At 34.1% G+C, this 19,583-nt stretch overlaps 2 protein-coding genes across 5 annotated transcripts in view; one reads left to right on the plus strand and one right to left on the minus strand.

Annotated features, from left to right (window-relative positions):
• Positions 1–19,583, plus strand: part of fbxw11b (F-box and WD repeat domain containing 11b) — a 649,789-nt gene that overhangs the window by 23,294 nt on the left and 606,912 nt on the right. The gene's annotated exons all lie outside the window — the stretch shown is intronic.
• On the minus strand, positions 449–14,687 carry fgf18b (fibroblast growth factor 18b). Of its 4 annotated transcripts, none has more exons than XR_015500345.1 (6): positions 14,244–14,687; positions 11,431–11,470; positions 11,151–11,328; positions 6,469–6,575; positions 2,442–3,876; positions 449–1,990 (listed from the first exon to the last, which is right to left on the minus strand). XR_015500345.1 is itself a non-coding variant. In XM_087269404.1 (6 exons), the coding sequence occupies exons 1-6, from the start codon at positions 14,273–14,275 to the stop codon at positions 1,936–1,938; spliced, it is 615 nt and encodes a 204-aa protein (XP_087125530.1). In that variant the 5' UTR covers positions 14,276–14,687; the 3' UTR covers positions 449–1,935.

Below are 19,583 nucleotides of genomic sequence, written 5' to 3' on the forward strand. Positions count from 1 at the left end.
CAGCGATTCAAAAAATGCTTGAATGCAGAACAGAATTTTAATCCTAAATCTTAAGAAGTTCCGTCTTAAGAATGGAATTCCATCGAAATGAGGCATTAATATGAGTGATGTCAGGCTAGTATGAGACGTAAGGGTGGACACGGAGACATTATAAAAAGAGGGAGGATCAAAGCAAGTCTGCAGACGAGGGACTACTGCCCAGTGCGGGTGATCAAGAATGCAGTCGACGATTAGAATACAGACAAAACAGCCCTCAGATGTGTTCGCTATTAAGGAAGCATCGGAGTAACGTCTTGCTAGAAAGTGTTTAGGCGACTTCTTGTTTAGGATAGATTGCTTTTAGTGACCAACAATTAGAACTAGTAGATGCAGTTTTTCTGTGTGTGTGCAGAACTAGTATATGCATGCACACTCCACTAGGTGGCAATGAAACACAATAGTCAAAGTATCCTCAAAATAAATATTTTAATAACATGAATAGTATCAAAATATTTCATCTCAATATTTCGCCAGCCCCAAGTGATTTTGGGACAGAGTAATTTGCAACGGTAACCACAACATTTTGCATTACAACACTTGCAGGGCTGGATGCTCCGGGGTCAGTCTGAATAACTCTGATAGATTAAAAGCTCCAGAGAGAAAATCAACTCATGTTGTGGTCTGTAATGGATATGTTCTGTTAGAATGCCACAAACATCAGTGCAGATCATGGAAAAGTCAAATATGCTGGCTGTGTCTGAAATCACAAGCTTCCCTTATATAGTAGGCAAAAAAGATACATGTTAAGAGTATGCCCCAATCCACTACAGCTGTGAATGGCAGCAAGGTTGGCAAATGTACTTTTTGGTTGGACTTATGAGATCTCAGATAAAGCCTTCATAATACTTCTAATTTTCAATATGTAAAGCCAATCAATACATTTATTCCGCTACGATTCATACAAACGTGGCAGTAAAGTTATTCCTTTTAGAATTCTGAAAGGAGATTTTTAACATCCTTCTATTCATCGGAAAATCTGAAAAAGAAAAACAAAGTCAGTTTTCACAAATTTAGAGCAGCTCAACTGTTGATTCTTAAGAAAATGCACAAAAACAGAATGATTTATGAAGGCTCATGTGAGTAATGTCCACATGAAATCCAGCACAATATTTTAGTCCAAAAAACAAAAAACATAAATGATCTGAAGTTTTTAAACAGTAGTCACACTTGTGTTCTGAACATGACCCTTGCTGCATCCCAATTTGCATACTTATACTACACCCTGAAAGTATGTTCTCATTTTGTGAAGGAAACAGAAGTGTGTAACAGAAAAAAAAATATGCAATCTTTGGGACATTCTACTTCCTCGTTAACAGATTGTTATGTTGCTTGGTTATGAGTCCTGTCAATCATCCACATTTCTGTCATATTTTTCTACCTTATTGGTGAAGCAGCAGCATGCTAATCTGCCATTCACATGTCTTTCATTCAGAGAAATCTCCTCAAGTCTCTGGATAGTTCTGCATTCAGATGTTGATGTCCAAACACGTCTTTATAGAAGTTCAGTATTGTTGTAGATAAAATAAAACAGAAAACGCAATAAAATTTTTAGTTGGCTAGATATTAATTAGCAGTCATACAAACATCTTTACCGAAGCCTCTCTTAACAGTTGGTCTTGCACGTCCATCATGTTTGTAGTTCTAATCGAATTCATTAGATGTCCAATGTACTGTGGGCAATATCAGTGATTAGAGTCTGGGCGCTTCTACACTTCACATTTTTACCGGAAATAGTAAACCATCTGGGTACCTTTGGCATACTCTTTTCAACATATGATTTGGGACATATTAATTCTATTTTTAAATACTATTTAGAAAGGATAGTATGCCAATTGGGACGCAGCAAAAGCAGTTCGCAAAGGGCACTTTGGATTGAAAACAATCATGACCACTATATTATAGCACTGTTCCAAAATAGGATCTCAAACTCGATTCCTGGAGGGCCGCAGCTCTGCACTGTTTTGCTCCAACCCTAATCAAACACTTTAGATCCAAATATTCAAGATGTTCAAGACTACTAGAGACTATGAAGCTGCAGTCACACTGAACTCTTCTTGCCATAGATTTCCATTAATACACACGCAAATGAGTCGGAACGGAAACGCAAGTTCGTGCGTCAAGTTCCGCACTTCGATGCGTTGCACAGTTCAAGCTTGGTGAACTTTTACCTGCAAAATCGCATCACTTATTAATTTGATTTAAACAAATTTAAATATAAACAAATCGCTCGCTTTTTTTATGTCTTATCGTCTTGCTTAATCCCGCCCCTTTTCGCATGGTCGTAGGACAGAATTTTGCAAGCGCAAACTCTAGTGTGACCGCAGCTTAAAGCAGGTTTAAGCTGAAGGTGGTTGGAAGTAAAATATGCAGAGCTGCGGCCCTCCAGGAATTGAGTTTGAGACCATTGGAATAAAGGATTCCAAAAGGTACAATAGATGGCACTTCACTCTGCGCATCTTTTTGTTGTAGATGACAGAAGTGAGTTCTGAACAAATGTTTTTGTTAGCTACACCTTAAACATAGGGTGTCCAAACTCTGTCCTGGATGGCCTGTGTGCTGGAGAGTTTATCTCCAACTTGCTTTAACACACCTGCCAGGAAGTTTCTAGTATATCTAGTAAGAGCTTGACTAGCTGGTTCAAGTGTGTTTGATTAGGGTCGGAGCTAAACTCTTCTGGATATCGGCCCTCCAGGACTGAGTATGGACAACCCTGCCTTATACCTTCAAAGCTCTGAAACGGTTAGGGCAGGCTTGCACAAACCCAGTCCTGGAGGGCCGGTGTCTTGCAGAGTTTAGTTCCAACCCCTCAGACCTCAATCTAAAGCTAATCAAGCACTTTCTAAGTATACTAGAATCTTCCAGAGAGGTATGTTGAAGCAAATTGAAGCTAAACTATGCAGGACATCAGCCCTCCAGGACTGAGTTTGGGCACTTTTGGATTAGGGCATAGGGGTGATCCCTTCAAAATAGTACACAGCCTATATTGCTCCCTTTAAATTACACTTCAGTGGTCGCCAGTAATTCCATCACTGAACAATATTAATGTTCTCCTGCTGGAAAGTGAACAGCAAAGCGCATGTCAGGCAAAAAAAAAAAAAACCTCTAATAGCATTCTCTCGACAAATACATTCAGGTTGACTTTGGTTCTTGGGTGCAGTCTCCAAAAATTTGGCTCAAAGTTGATGTTTTTGATGCGTTCACAAAGCATCAGAGTCAGCGCGCTTAGATTTCCAGCCGTTCAACATCACATAAGTAGATCACTTTGCTCTTTTATAGTGGGACAGATGAAAGTCTGTGGCACTGGACGTTTAGAGGTGAATTCTTTGGCCTCTGAAGTGCTTGGTCCCCTTGTTGTCAGGGTTGAATCGACTGGACACTTGCCCAGGAGTCTTTGGTTATGTTTGCATGGTTACACAGTGTTTAAACAACCTCATCTTTCGACTGACTTCTACCCAGAGGTCGGTCCTAATGTCTAACTTACATACATTTTCAAGAGCGTCTCTAGTCAGTCTGCTAGATGAAATGTACAAGTTCTAGTCAGTGTTTGGCGCTTTATGGCAGTGGCGGAGGAGAGGCGGAGGGCTGCTGGACTCTTTTGCTCCTCTTGCTGACTGTGGTGAAGCTGCAGGGCTGCAGGTCGGGTTGTTCTCCTGGAGGAAAGCGTTTCATGAAATGCACGTCCCGCTGGTTGGGTAACGTGTTCGGGCCTCTTCGAGGCCGACCCTTTTTGGTAAAGCCAACGTACCAGCCTACGTAGTGTGCTGACATCCAGGCCGTGTAGTTATTCTCAAGCATTATCTCGATGAAAACGCAGCCTCCGTTTACGCTGCTGTCTTTCTGGAATTAAAATAAAAGTAGATTCCATGAAATTAACTCCAGCTATATCAGCTATCTTTACCCATGATTTAATCCAAAGTTGAAATGGCACTTACAACATTTGCAAAAAAAGAAAAGATCCCATTTGTTCAAAAGCGTTAAATCAGCACTTTCTGAATTATCACGATTTCTGAGTGGTTAATTGAGAAACCACTTCTTTTTTTTCTTTTAATCAGAGTTTATCAGACATCACAGGTTATTTTGTGGTTGGAGGCTGGTGAATAATGTTGAAAAAACTGTTCTGTAAGACTTTACAAAATTATTTCAAGAATTCACACTTAGCTGATGATTGATTATAAAGCTTGTTTGGCATGCTGTCCCGGGAGAGAGCCCTGAGCTGATAAGATCTTAGAGCCAGGGGCTCCCTCCCGTTTGCAAGGCGAGAGGGGAGTTTAAGTTCAGGTAGATCTTGAGAACTCCCCTGCTGTAGTAGCTAATGAACAGATAGTGATTGTCTTAAGAGATAACTACTTACTAGAAGCATGTCTATGTTGCCGATTTGGATTAGTCACTTAACTTATTTTGCATGTTTTTGGACGGTGGGAGGAACCCGGGGGAAACCCACATAAGCACAGGGAGAACACGTAAACTCAGAAACTTTCGCTGGCTTGGTAAGGACTAGAACCAGTGACGTTCTTGCTGTGAGGAAACAGTGCTAACCACTGGGCCACCGTGCTACCCATCTAGAAAAGGAGGAGGAAAAGGGGTGATTCTTTAAAACGTAAATTGCTGTTATATGGAACTTAGGTTATTTATAGTGGCTTAGGAATCATTTGATTGGTGAATTATAACTTGAATAATGCGGGGCCGGCTGCAAGCAATCATAAGCACGTGATCCTCTTGAAATTAGTTTATAAATAAACTTCACTTTGAAGATGGACTTTCACTCAGGTGTTTGCAGAACTATTAAAACAACATTTGTGATGGTGTGAGATGATCCAAGCACATCGTATTCGGAGATGCAGTCACATGACTATTTTTAATGTGCATCAAGGAATTTGCAAAAATTTGCTTCCATCATAATTTATGCATGTTTTTTTTTTACTTATAGGATAAAAAGTTCATCCTACTCAATTGTGTGTGAAAGTTTTTCATGCACATTTTTTTTTAATTAATACAAATTTTACAGCTTCCATTCAGTATTTTTATTTTATGCGAATTCATAAAATTCACTTAAAAATTTGTGTATGGCCATAGGCCTTTCCATTTAGAGAAAGCAACACTAAAAAAATTTAGCAGAAACAAGCTTGTATACCAGCATATCAGCTTTCGGCAGTTAACCCTGGGTTACTGATACCTGTTTTAACCCGGGGTAAAAGAAAGCTTTAAGCTTTGTGTCAGTTTTAATCAGGGTTGATGAAACCCTTTGGTGGAGCAAAGCTGGCACTGTTTTGTGGTGTTAACCACACAAAAGCAGTATTGATGCTGGAAAACAAAGCTTTTCAAAGCTGCACGTTAACTGAACCAGTTGTGTTGTAAAATGGTTCATTGTGTAGAAGCATTTGGTATTTATATATCGTTTTATCCGAGACTTCTTAAGTGTTTTTCACAGTAAGTACATTAGAATGCTCAACAGAACAGAAAACTGACCAAATGTGCTTTAAGGCAAGGCTTTTGCAAATGTTTCATATTAAATATAGTGTAACTAACCAATCTTTATAAAGCATCAGGTGTCTGTGTAATATTATTCTTTATCAATTCTTAGGGCTTTTAAAAGGGATAATTCATCCAAAAATCACATTGTTTCGCTCACCCTCGGGTCATTGGAGATGTCAAACTGGCGACTTCTTTTCTTCAGTAGAAGATTTAACAAACTATGTTTTTGATCCTTGATGATTTATATAATGCAAGGCAATTAACAAAAGCAATCAGTCCAAATCAATTCCTGTGGCTCCTTATCATACACCGAGGACTTGTGTAGCAAAACAATCAGTCCATGTAGGAAACTGAACATTATTTACAATAAGCAGTTTTTGGCACATGCACAGTTTGGCACAACTCAGACGTGAGATGAACTGTGAAGATTCACATTTTTTTTTTTTTTTTTTTTTGACGTTCTACTGCAGATAAAATGTCATCTACATCTTCAATGGCCTGAGAATAAATTAACTATAAAGGATAATTTTTGGTTGAACTATCCCTGTAATTTTGTTTTATGATTGGCTCATAAAATGACTATTAAAAATCAATTAGCTCCAATAATCCTGACATAAATGTCTTTTTAAATGTCTACAGATTTATAAAACTGATCAGAGATCAGTGCACCCACATGATTCATTCATTTTCTCTGATCATCACCCCCTGGTGGCTGACCATAAAATTTCAAAAGATTTCTAAACTTACAATGCTCATAGTTAATCAATGGGTGTAAAAGATGAGCAATGTGGGATTTCTTTACTCTGGGTTTCTTACTAACTGTTTCAAGTGTTTTAAAAAAAAAGATCTTTGCTTTAGTCTTTCATGTGATGAACAAGTTGTGGTTGCTGTCATGCAGTGCAATACTTCTTTTAGAGTGAGTAATTGAAAGGATTCAGGACCTACAATAAAACTCACCTTTCCTATGAGCTTCCCCTTGCGGTTCATGCACAAGTAGTAGTTTGTTTCTTTTCCTCGTATTCTCACTTGACTCCCGAAGGTGTCTGCCTCCACCACGAGCTGGGCTTGTGAAGAAACCAAACACACAGACACAAACATGCATACATTACATGCATTGAGCTGTTTTGAGGGGATGTTTTCGTGCTTTTAGTGATTGTGGATGTAATATATTTACTATTATTTTAAGAATATATGTATTCTTTTAAATAAATTTCAAATTAATTCAATTTTTCTATTTAACATTAGGTAAATCTAATTGTGTATATATAAGATAGTTTTGTTAATAAATGATATAATTTCAGGTGTAATTACTTTATTCTTAACTGAAAGAGCAAGAAACTTTTTCGCAGAACGTCTGATAATATTTTTTTCTTCTAGAAAAGGTCTTACTTGTTTTATTTTGGCTAGAATAAAAGCAGTTTAACATTTTTTTAAACACCATTTTAGAGACAAAATTATTAGCCCTTTTAAGCTATATTTTTTCCGATGGTCTACAGAACAAACCATCGTTATACATTAACTTGCCTAATTACCCTAACCTGCCTAGTTACATAGTTACACCTTTAAATGTCACTTTAGGCTGTATAGAAGTGTCTTGAAAAATATCTAGTCAAATATTACTTAGTCATCATGGCAAAGATAAAATAAATCAGTTATTAGAGATGAGCTATTAAAACTATTATGTTTAGAAAATTGGGGAAAAATAAACAGGGGGGAAATTAATTATATATATATATATATATATATATATATATATATATATATATATATATATATATATATATATATATATATATATATATATGTATATATATATATATATATATATATATATATATATATATATATATATATATATATATATATGTATATATGTATATATATATATATATGTATATATGTATATGAGCTATGAGAGATGAGCTATTAAAACTATTATGTTTAGAAAATTGGGGAAAAATAAACAGGGGGGAAATTAATTATATATATATATATATATATATATATATATATATATATATATATATATATATATATATATATATATATATATATGTATATATATATATATATATATATATATATATATATATATATATATATATATATATATATATATATGTATATATGTATATATATATATATATATATATATATATATGTATATATATATATATATATATATATATATATATATATGTATATATGTATATATATATATATATATATATATATATGTATATATATATATATATATATATATATATATATATATATGTATATATATATATATATATATATATATATATATATGTATATATATATATATATATGTATATATATATATATATATATATATATATATGTATATATATATATATATATATATATATATATATATATATATATATGTATATATATATATATATATATATATGTATATATATATATATATATATATATATATATATATATATATATATATATATGTATATATATATATATATATATATATATATATATATATATATATGTATATATATATATATATATATATATATATATATATATATATATATATATATATATATATATATATATATATATATATATATATATATATATATATATATATATATATATGTATATATATATATATATATATATATATATATATATATGTATATATATATATATGTATATATATATATATATATATATATATATATATATATGTATATATATATATATGTATATATATATATATATGTATATATATATATATGTATATATATATATATATATATATATATATATGTATATATATATATATGTATATATATATTCATATATATATATATATATATATATATATACAACAGTTCTGTCTGGTTCTCGAATCTGATTGGCTGATAGCCGTGCGATATTCTGCAATATCAGAACTCCTACAGCCTCTTTACCCTTTGTGTATTACTCAAACACATACACCCAGCAAAAAGCAGACACTACAGATCTAAAGTTTAAAAGATGCTTTTAACTGTTTTAACAGCTGTTCAACTGTCAGCTTATGATTGAATCCAAGGCGGAAGAAAATAGTTCCTCATACAAAAGGGTTTTGACTCTCCATGTTTGATTTTGTTTTTATACATACAATTATGCCGTCAAACTGTTGTATAAACGCAATATCACACTCGTAGCAGTGCGATATGGCTGTATATCGACACTGGTGGGGGCACTAAGGCAAGGCAACGCAAGCCTTCCACCATACAGCCATATCGCACTGCTACGAGTGTGCTATTGCTATATATATATATTTATACAACAGTTCTGTCTGGTTCTCAAATCTGATTGGCTGATAGCCGTGCGATATTCTGCAATATCAGAACTCCTACAGCCTCTTTACCCTTTGTGTATTACTCCGCCCACATACAGCCAGCAAAAAGCAGACACTACAGATCTAAAGTTTAAAAGATGCACACTCAACTATTTAACTGTCAGCTTATGATTTGAATCCGGAAGAAAGTAGTTCCTCATACACAAGGATTTTTGAGACTCTCCATGTTTGATTTTGTTTTTATATACACAATTATGCCGTCAAACTGTTGTATAAACGCAATATCACACGAGTAGCAGTGTGATATGGCTGTATATCGGCACTGCTGGGGGCACTAAGGCACGCCTCCCACCAGTGCCGATATACAGCCATATCGCACTGCTACTCGTGTGATATTGCTCATATATATATATATATTATTTTAACTAATAATCAGGGCCCTATCATTCACCCGACACAATGTTTGTTGTTTGTTTGCTAGTTTCAGCTTGGCGCAAAAGTCGTTTTGACGTTTTGCGTCATGCTGTTAAAACAGCAAATGCATTCGCGCTCATATGTGCGCCCATAGGTGTTCTGGTCTAAAAAGGGAAGCGTGTTGAGGTGTATTGCTGGCGCATTGCTATTTTGAGAACCTATAATAGATTTTTCAATAGACCTGGTTTATTGTTAGCGCAGAGTACGTTAGTTATGCGCCTCGCTTACACATTGTTTAATACACAAAAGATGTAGAGCAATATGCAATAATCTTTACATATGAAAAATAATTGAAATATTAAGAATATATATAGGATATAATAAGAATATATAGGATATAAATAAAAATGATTAAAATATTACAAAACATTATTTTCTAGCCTAAATAAATATAAAAACCACTGTCTTCTTCATCTCAGAGGGCTTTTTCAGTTGATTCATAACAATTGGCTTTTGTATAATGTTATTTTTATTAGCAGTATTATTTATTATATCCATATTTATATTTGTTTTATTAAAAACAAGCTTAGATTTGTCCACCTGTCAGGTTTTAGACCATATGGGGCACAGCATGTGTATTTGGATATAACTCAGTTTTTTACCACACTTCGTTAATATTGTTCATTTATTCATTTGCTGGAAATTACAACTGAATTTAGAAATAGTTTTGAAACAAACCTTTGAGCTTAACAAACAAAATTAACTATTTATAGGCTAATTGATGTCTGTGCTTACAAGGTTTCCCTATCCACAAGAGCGAAAGTGAAAGTAGATAATGAGAATGCAGATGCTCTGTTTAACTGTTTTCTCTCCAGTGAAGCGTTTAGTTTTTCCACGTTCAAAGTCATCATGTAAATAGCAAATGAGGCAACTGACTCGTGAAGGGAATGGGAGATGAGACTCTGTTTGGTTTATTCTTAAAACACACCTATAACTCATTAAGAAAATAAACTCAACCCTTTTAGAACATGTGCCACAGAGCAAAGTGGATGTTTCTGTCCTTATATTAGAAAAAAATGGATTCTGACACTCCCCTAATGCGTTTGTGCCCTGCGCCCTGCGCTTTGCACTTTGTGCATGGATCGTCAAAATAGAGCCCATTTAGTTGAAGTCAGAATTAATAGCTTAAAGTATAAAAATTTAGCTTAAAGGGGCTAATAAATGTGACCATAAAATGGCTTTAAAAAATTTAAAACTGCTTTTATTCTAGCCGAAATAAAACAAATAACACTTTCTCCAGAAGAAAAAATATTATTAGACATACTGTTTAATATTACATATTTCCTTGGTCTGTTAAACATTATTTAGGAAATATTTTAAAAAGAAAACAATATTCAAACAGGGACTAATAATTCTGACTTCAACTGTAGATTATAATATAAACCACATGTGTCAAATCCAGTTCCTGGAGGGCCGCAGCTCTGCACAGCTTAGCTTTAACTCTAATTAAACACACCTGATCAAACAAATTAATTCCTTCAGGCTTGTTTGAAACCTACAGGTAAGTATGTTTAATTAGGATTGGAACTAAACAGTGCTGTGGCCCTCCAGAAACTGGATTTGACGCCTGTGAAAACTGAAATACAGAATATAATCGATTAGTTTTTTTTAAAAATATAATTTCTTAAAAATAATAGAAATTAAAACAAACAATTTAAATGATTAAAAGTAGTTTTTAAGTTGAATATATAATATATTTATAGGTGTGAGTTTTGATGTATTGTAAAAAAAATAAATAATTATACAAGTTATAAAACAACCATTATAAATATTTAACAAGCTCCATTTGTTTAATGTAAAGGCAGGCCAACACATTGAGATTATTTCTTACCATATTTGTCTCTATCCTCCCCCATGGCAGTGATCTTTTTGCCGAGCACCTGAACGTGTTTTCCGCTGGTTCGACTGTAGATTTGGTAAACCCGATGGTGTTTCCGGCTCAGGCCGTCCCGAACCCCAGTCTGATTCTCAACATGCACTCCAAAGTTGACATTATCCACGGCCAGCACCTGCACAAACACAGCAGCGCGTCACAAATCACTCACATTGATTTATGAACTATCAATTGATATATGGTTTTATTATCGGCAACACATGCAGACTGTAAGCACCTGTAACGGGCTGTAGAACAGTAACACGACCTGGTAGCATCTGGACAAAGAGAAATACAAAAGACATCTGTGACATTTGCGTTTGCATTCAGTCTAGTAGCTTTTCTATACTAGTTATGGGAGAATAAGTTATGTTTATACTTTTTTCAGTTACATTTAATATTATTATTTGCCTACTAGGTCCAAATGAAAGTATGAAGATAGATAATGGAGGATAAAACAATTGTGCATTATATTTATTTTCAGTTTGGTTGGCACAATGTTAAAAGACTAAAGTTTTAGGAGACGAAAAAGATGAAAATGTTTATTTTCAGCCAAAACTGACACCACATGTGAGTGTCTGCATGTACTTAAAGATCAATGTTCAGATCTGCTATGAATTGTTAATAATACTTTCTACATATGCCAAGCAATCTCACTCACTCTCTTTTCTTAAATGGTGTCAGCCATGCATCATAATGCATCACAGGCTTACAGATCTTCTAGAAAAAAAAGTTTCCTTTAATCTTTGTTAACCAACATGCTTTATGGATTCTTTTGATTGTTCTTATAACATTCACGACTGGATGGCTTAAGTGTTTTTTGTTTTGATGTGCAAAATATATGAAGAAAAAAAAGATATACACTACCGGTCAAAAGTTTGGGGTCAGGTTTTCATCATCATCAAGGTGACATTTATTAAATATAACCATTTAAAAATATATATTTATTCAAATTTAAAAATAACTGCTTATTGTTTGTAGTTTCAAGTGTAATTATTACTCCAGTCATTATTGCTATTATTACTATTAACAATAATAAATATGATATTTAAAGATAATAATAATAATAATAATAATAACTAACATTAGAGTGATTTCTGAAGAATCACATGACTCTGAAGACTGGAGTAATAAAGCTAAAAATTCATCTTTAAAATCACTGGAATAAATGATTCAATTAAATGATAAACTACTTTTGAACAGTTATTTTATAGTGCAATAACATTTCACAATTTTTACTGTATTTTAATTAAATAAATGCAGTTTTAGTGAGCAGGATAAGCTTATTTTAAAACATCTAAAAATCCTAATGACCTCAAATGTTTGACCGATAGTGTATATAATACAATATAAGAATTAAAAGTTGTCTTCGCCTAAACAGGTTTTAATGTTGTCAATATTTGATACCTGGTTATGTTACTGATTTTACTAAGTATTAGTAAGGATAATATAAAAACTAAAAGACAGGATCCACTGAATTACTTTTTAATCTGACATTTTTATGTCAAATGGAGCAACCACTATTTGTGATATTATTTATTATTTTTTATTTATATTTATTTATTATTTTATTTCTACAATTTTACATTTTCAACACAACTAACTTAAGCTTCTACCTTTAACTACAATTTTAGCTTCGGAATTATGAAAACACACTTTGTCTTTTTACAAGACATTTCAAGATGTTTGATTGTAAAACAGCAACCGATATTTGCTTCCTGTAAAAATGTTATGCATCATTGCTGGTAATTCATAATTACATGCCTTAATTATCTATCTATCTATCTATCTATCTATCTATCTATCTATCTATCTATCTATCTATCTATCTATCTATCTATCTATCTATCTATCTATCTGTCTATCTGTCTATCTGTCTATCAGTCTGTCTGTCTGTCTGTCTGTCTGTCTGTCTGTCTGTCTGTCTGTCAGAACCCTATTTATAGATATAACAGTAACATGACCTGGAAGCATCTAAAAGAAATACAAAAGACATCCAAACTTGTTAGGGGAGAATAAGCTCGGTTTATGCTTTTTTTTTTTTTTTTATTAGACCCCCCTGTATTATTAGCCCCCTGTTTATTTTTTCCCCAATTTCTGTTTAACAGAGAGAAGATATTTTCAACACTTTTCTAAGCATACTAGTTTTAATAACTCATCTCCAATAACTTATTTCTTTTATCTTTGCCATGATGACAGTAAATAATAGTTTACTAAATATTTTTCAAGACACTTCTATTCAGCTTAAAGTGACATTTAAAGGCTTAACTTAATTAGGTTAATTAGACAGGTTAGGGTAATTAGGCAAGTTATTGTATAACGATGGTTTGTTCTGTAGACAATCGAAAAAAATATATAGCTTAAAGGGGCTAATAAATTTTGACCTTAAAATGTATTTTTTAATTACTTTTTTTATTAAAAACTGTTTTTATTCTAGCTGAAATAAAACAAATCATACTTTCTCTAGAAGAAAAAATATTATCAGACACACTGTAAATATTTTCTTGCTCTCTTAAAAATTATCTGGGAAATATTTGAAAAAGAAAAAAAATTAAAAAGAGGGCTAATAATTCTGACTTCAACTATATATATATATATATATATATATATATATATATATATATATATATATATATATATATATATATATATATATATATATATATATATATATATAACCCTTTCAATTTCAATAGAAAGATTTGAAATATATTTATTTTATTGTTTTTTGTATAATTCCTGACTTTTTGTAACTTTTTTTTTTTTTTTTTTGCAAATTTCTTTATAAATTCTTTATAGATTTACAAGATATTTTAAGACATCTTTATATTTGCCACTGACTGCAGCAGGACTCATATACAACAGTCTAAGCAGGATTCAGACAGAGAAAAGTCTCATCACCATCATGCTGTGATCCCAGAGGAGAGTCTGGGTGGCCTTATATTCTAATGTGAACCCAGCATCTGCAGACTCTCTCTTTCTGACCCACAACAAACCCTCAGTCAGCCTGGCCAAAGCGAGACGGAGACGGAGACTCCACGTGAAACTTACAGCACGACAGCAGACCACAGGACGGACCGCATCGCGAGCTCCAGCGCTTCAATCAGCCCGGACAGAGAGACCTCAGTGGCGATGCTCTGAAAACCTGGAGCCAGAAGCGGACACAGACCCAAGAGAGCATCTGAGCGCGTGTTTGGAGGATCTCCTCAGAGAGACTAAACCTGTTTTGAAGAACACCGAAGAAGGACAGGTGAAAAACGGGTCATCCTACTGCGTGACCCCGATGACACTCCCGACAATAGATGGAGATCAGAAAGCAGTCTTGTTTCTTCAAATAACCCAAGAACGCTGCTGTCTTCGCACAAAAACGCAGAAATCGGGGGTCCTCTTTGGCCTTTAAGAAGTCTTTGCTTGATTTTCTCCTTTTCCAGGCTTCTTTTGTTCGGCTGTGGGGTGGAAAGGACCCCTCTCTCGCCACAGGACAGTGCGTTTGCTGAATGAGAAGGAAGCGCAGCTGAAGTGGAACGGAGATGGGCGGGGTGCGCGCAGGGGCAGGATGATGAGGATGATGGGACGGTGTTTCGAGCTCACTTGTCATCATCACTAAGGTGGAGAGGTGAACGAAAAGTGATTTAGCAATAACCGACATCTTACTTTTTTGAAGAAATTTGGCAAATTAAGAAAGTTTGACAAAGTCTGAATGTCCCGCTTTAAAGGTGCATTCAGACGTATATGGTGATTATACGAAATTAATAACGTTTTGAAAAACGGATTGTGCTGTAAACATTCCAGTCCTGTCAGCTTTAAAGAAAGAAAATGCAGTTTTATTTGGCATGGAGTGGAGCGCCCCCTATTGGTGGCCACCGTGTTGACATCACGTTGCAGTCATGCAGTGCAGTAAGTTTTAATTGAAGTTAACGCGTTTTAAGTCATTGACCAAACAATCCAGCAACGAGGTTAATTATAACATTCTACTCATTAAATTGAAGCAAACATTGGCAAAATACTTGGGTACAATAGTTTCTTAACAGCATAGTTCACACAGAAAAGGAACACAAAGGGATGCGTTTAAATAATGAAAATTTTATATTAAAAAAATTAAAGAAAAAAAGAAGTATTTCATTTTATTTATTTTTCTACTATGTTTGTCAATTGCTTTAGTTAAAAAACTATTTTTCAGAATTTCTTTGTGTATGTGTGCATTAAACAGAATAAAAATAAACCCACTATAATCAATTAAGGTTTAGTATTTAAACGTTTGCATGAACTATCCCTTGAACAGTTGTAAAAACGAGTAGGCGGAGCTAAACATCTCCTTTTCTACTCTTTCCTCATTGCAGCTCTCTGATTGGTGGAATTTCTGCATCATGGGTAATGCAGTTTTTCTGGATAAAAAATTTATATGAACAGATAGTTTAAACACAAATATTCATAGCTGATGATCAACACCAGAGCAAGATTTATGTTATTTTTCATTCATTCATTTTCTTTTCGGCTTAGTCTCTTTATTAATCAGGGGTCACTATTGCGGAATGAACCACCATCTAATCCAGCACATTTATAAGCATCGGATGCCCTTCCAGCTGCAACCCATCACTGAAAAACATCCATACACACTCATTCACACACACATACACTACGAACAATTTAGCTTACCGAATTCACCTGTGCCACATGTCTTTGGACTTGTGGGGAAAACTGGAGCACCCGGAGGAAACCCACGTAAATGCGGGGAGAACATGCAAACTCCAAACAGAAATGCCAAATGACTCAGCTCAAACCAGCGACCTTTTTGTTGTGAGGTGACAGCACTACCCACTGCACGACAACGTCACCCCTAAGTTATTTTTATTAAACTTTATTATTCCTGAAAATCTATTTTTAATGAAGAGATTTGCATCAATATAATTCTAAGCCAGGGGTGCCCAAACCATTCCTTATGAAGGGCCAAAAACCAAAGTTGATTGAAGGTGGTGGGCTAAAGTTAAATAAACCAAAGTATTACAATAAAGTTGCCATGGTAATTACCGAATGTATTAACATTTAAAAATAAATAGAAAGAATACTATAATCGTTTTAATAATTATATATTATTTACATTTTACAATGAACTTCTTACAATAAAAACAAACAATCTCCTTTATAACACAATGGAGTTTGATGCTGAATACATTGAACACACTTGATTTGCTTGCCGAGGATCCTTATTAATTTTTAAAATCTGGTCATACACAACATTTGATTGAAACATTTCATTTGCTTTTTTTTTGTATTTTAACAATTAAACAAACATTCAAAAGGTTACTTTACAATTAGAAATGACAAGATCTGTTGAAGGCATTGGCCTTCCCATCATTCTCCCTCTCTTTTTAGATGGGTTGGTGGGCCAAATCAAAGGTTACCACGGGCCAACTTTGGCCTATATCTCTGAATTAAGCAAAACAAGCAATATAAACAATTTAAACATAATATACACAAACCGAAATAACTCATTCTTAAATGATGAAACATGCAGGGTAAAACAAGCAAAAAAAAAAAAAAAAGACAGACAGATCTCAAATATCTTTTATGAGTATATAATAAAAAATGTTAAAGATAAACAAACAAGCAAACCAACTTCATGCATCCACACCAATAGGTGTCAGTACAAAAAACAAACAGAACAAATAAAGACCCTCACAAACACTTTCTTTAAAAACAAGATTTTTATTAAACCTGAAACAGCAATATTAGTCCATATTTGAGCACTTCAAAATAGAAGCGAGGGTGTGAGAGAGGTATGTAAGCAACAAGTCGTTCCAAAATGAACATTTCACAGGGATTTCAGAAACACCGCCCTCTTTCCCCCCTCCTCTGACCACGACAGAACCGCAGACACCCGGGTCAGCCAACAAGCGCCAGCTCTGCATGCTCCTCCACCCCCCTTTATTCGCCCCAGCACCCCTGTGCCCCATCCAGGAGGAGCAAGAAGGAGAGAGATGTAAATTAGCGGGTAGCTAGACAGGTCACGGCCCGCTTGGCGGTTTTGAACATCCTAAATGAGCCGTGTCACGTTTCCAAAATACCATAACTCATTTCCTCTCACCTTAAAAATCCCAACATTTCTAGAGACAACAAACATTTTTGATTGGGGTAACTGTCTGATGTTTCAGCTCCACTGGAGAGCGTTGAGCAATTAGCGGGTCAAAATGTTCATGATGTTTAATGTATACAAACCCGGGTGTGCGAACAGCTAGTCATGAAGGTTGACTGGATCGCGCTCACCGGTCTGATTGTACAACCTTTTGTACCAGCATTTTCTCTGCTCTTTGTCTTTCAGAGTCTGGACTTCAGGCCCTCCACCCAGATTGAATTTTTAGATGAAGTCCAGAGATCTTCATGTGAAAGGTATCAAATGCACTTACTTTCAGAGCTCTTTGAATTTTAATATGTTCTGTTTTGGTTTTTCAAAGGAATACTTGTGTTGATTGCCACATATGATCACAGATCCTACAAAAACATCTTATTTCCACTGTGAAACGCTTACAATGGAGGTAAAATCAAATTATGTCAAGCTTACAAAAAAAAAAAAAAAAAAAAACTTAAATGAATTTTAACTGCTGACTGCTGTTACAACTTGGGAGGTATTTTAACTGGCAACCAATACTTTTGAAAGTAAGGATTTAGGGTTATGGCATTGCCTTGTCATGTGACCAAGTTGAAAAACTGAATTCTGAATTTAAAGGTGCAGTATGTAGGTTTGACACCCAGGGGTTGAACTAGAAAACCTTATTACATTCCTGGATCAAAACAAATGCAAGCACAGGTTGCCAGATTAAGGAGCACATCTGCCTAAAGGCTGATTTAAACTGTGTTTTAAAGCAGAAGCATGCGATAGAAGGAATATTTTCCAAATGAAGAGTTTTTGTTCTAACCAACACCTCAAATTGATATATTAGAAGCAACCTCTATTTCTCACAGGTGGACAACACAAAACCTCAGGTACACCTCACGTGCTTTATTCAGTGTTAAATGCTAACAATATGAGTTTAAATGCCATTTTACCTGACATTTATTACTGAAAGCAGCAGCAGATAGTTCACCTCAGATCTTTGAAATTGAACTTCAGAACTGTGACTCAAAAAAAAACACAAATGGGTGATTTAACATTTACATTTAATAATGTTAAATACGGTTAATATGTATTAATTCGATTATAAATCTTACAATTTTGTTTGTGAGTGTATATTCTGTGCTTCTGAATGGCTGTAAATTTCTGTTTTGTTTCATCTGGTGCAAACAGCCTAATTGCTTATCTCTGCAAATCTCGTCATGTAGCGTGTTATTAGGACATGGGGTTACAATGTAATCTGCTCACCTATTGTTTACACTCGTAATATTTATATTATTTGCTAATTAAAAACCTCATGTGGAAGTCTGAATCTGCGTCTCATTTCGGAGTCTGCTACTGTCCACCAGAGGTCGCATTTCAGTCATGGACCCATGCTTTGAGACCCTTTCTGAATGAATGAATGAATGAATGAATGAATGAACAATGTTTTCCAGCAACCTTGGGTGCTGAAAAATAATTGGCTTAAGTAGCATTGGGCTGGTTAAAAGAACAAAAACAAAGACAGCGTTTGGGAACATAACTCACAAGTTCAAAGCAGAATATCTGACTTCAGCATTGTTTTTCAGATAAACGAGAATGGTTACTTGGCATGTTTCTTAAGTATCTGCAAACATATTATGGTATTTTTATGCTTTAAAAGAGTCAAAAACGTACATACAGCACCTTTAACTTTATGCTGAAGGTGGTAATAAGGCTTGACATTAAAGAGACAAAAACAGCATATTGTTGCTTCAACTAAATTTCAGCATGCTGTGATAAATGATCCATGAGATATTTTGAGCTGAAACTTTACAGACACATTCTGGTCCCACAAGAGACATTTATTACATCATATATAACAGAGACCATTTAAATGCACTGCCTTAAAAAAAGAAGAAAAGAAAACAAAGTGTTTGTAGATGACAGCAAGTCACTTTTTTAATGAGTAAGTCATTCATTTAACTGATTTCATTATGTTTGCTCTCAATTGAACATCCGAATCATTCTCACAGAAAAATCAAAACACTTTTCACATTTTGTTTAAGATTACTTGTCCAGTCAGGCGAGAAAAATGGCTTTTTACATTTTCATTAAATAACTTGTCACAGAAAAGTATAATTGGAAGTCCTGTTAAAATCTAACATGCCAATGTGTCTAGAACACAGATGCTCAAACTAGGGCCTGGGGGTGAAAGTTGGCCCATGGTAACTTTTGATTTGGTGTGCATGGGCCCATCTGCACTGTAAAAAACAAATCTGTTATTATAAGTTTTTAAGCTGGGTGCTGGAAAAGAAATGTAA

The sequence above is a fragment of the Danio rerio genome, chromosome 10 (assembly GCF_052040795.2).
Source record: "Danio rerio strain M-AB ecotype USA chromosome 10, GRCz13ab, whole genome shotgun sequence".
Classification (NCBI taxonomy): domain Eukaryota; kingdom Metazoa; phylum Chordata; class Actinopteri; order Cypriniformes; family Danionidae; genus Danio; species Danio rerio.

What these genes read in the sequence shown, in the direction of transcription:
- fgf18b (XM_087269403.1), bottom strand. Translation starts at nt 14,275, where the DNA reads ATGCGGTCCGTCCTGTGGTCTGCTGTCGTGCT. An exon ending in TGTTCTACAGCCCGTTACAG is followed by an intron (nt 11,329 to 11,430) that starts GTGCTTACAGTC and finishes GTGTTTGTGCAG; the next exon opens with GTGCTGGCCGTGGATAATGT. An exon ending in AAAGAGTCCAGCAGCCCTCC is followed by an intron (nt 1,975 to 3,615) that starts GCCTCTCCTCCG and finishes GCGGCCCTCCAG; the next exon opens with GAATCGAGTTTGAGATCCTA.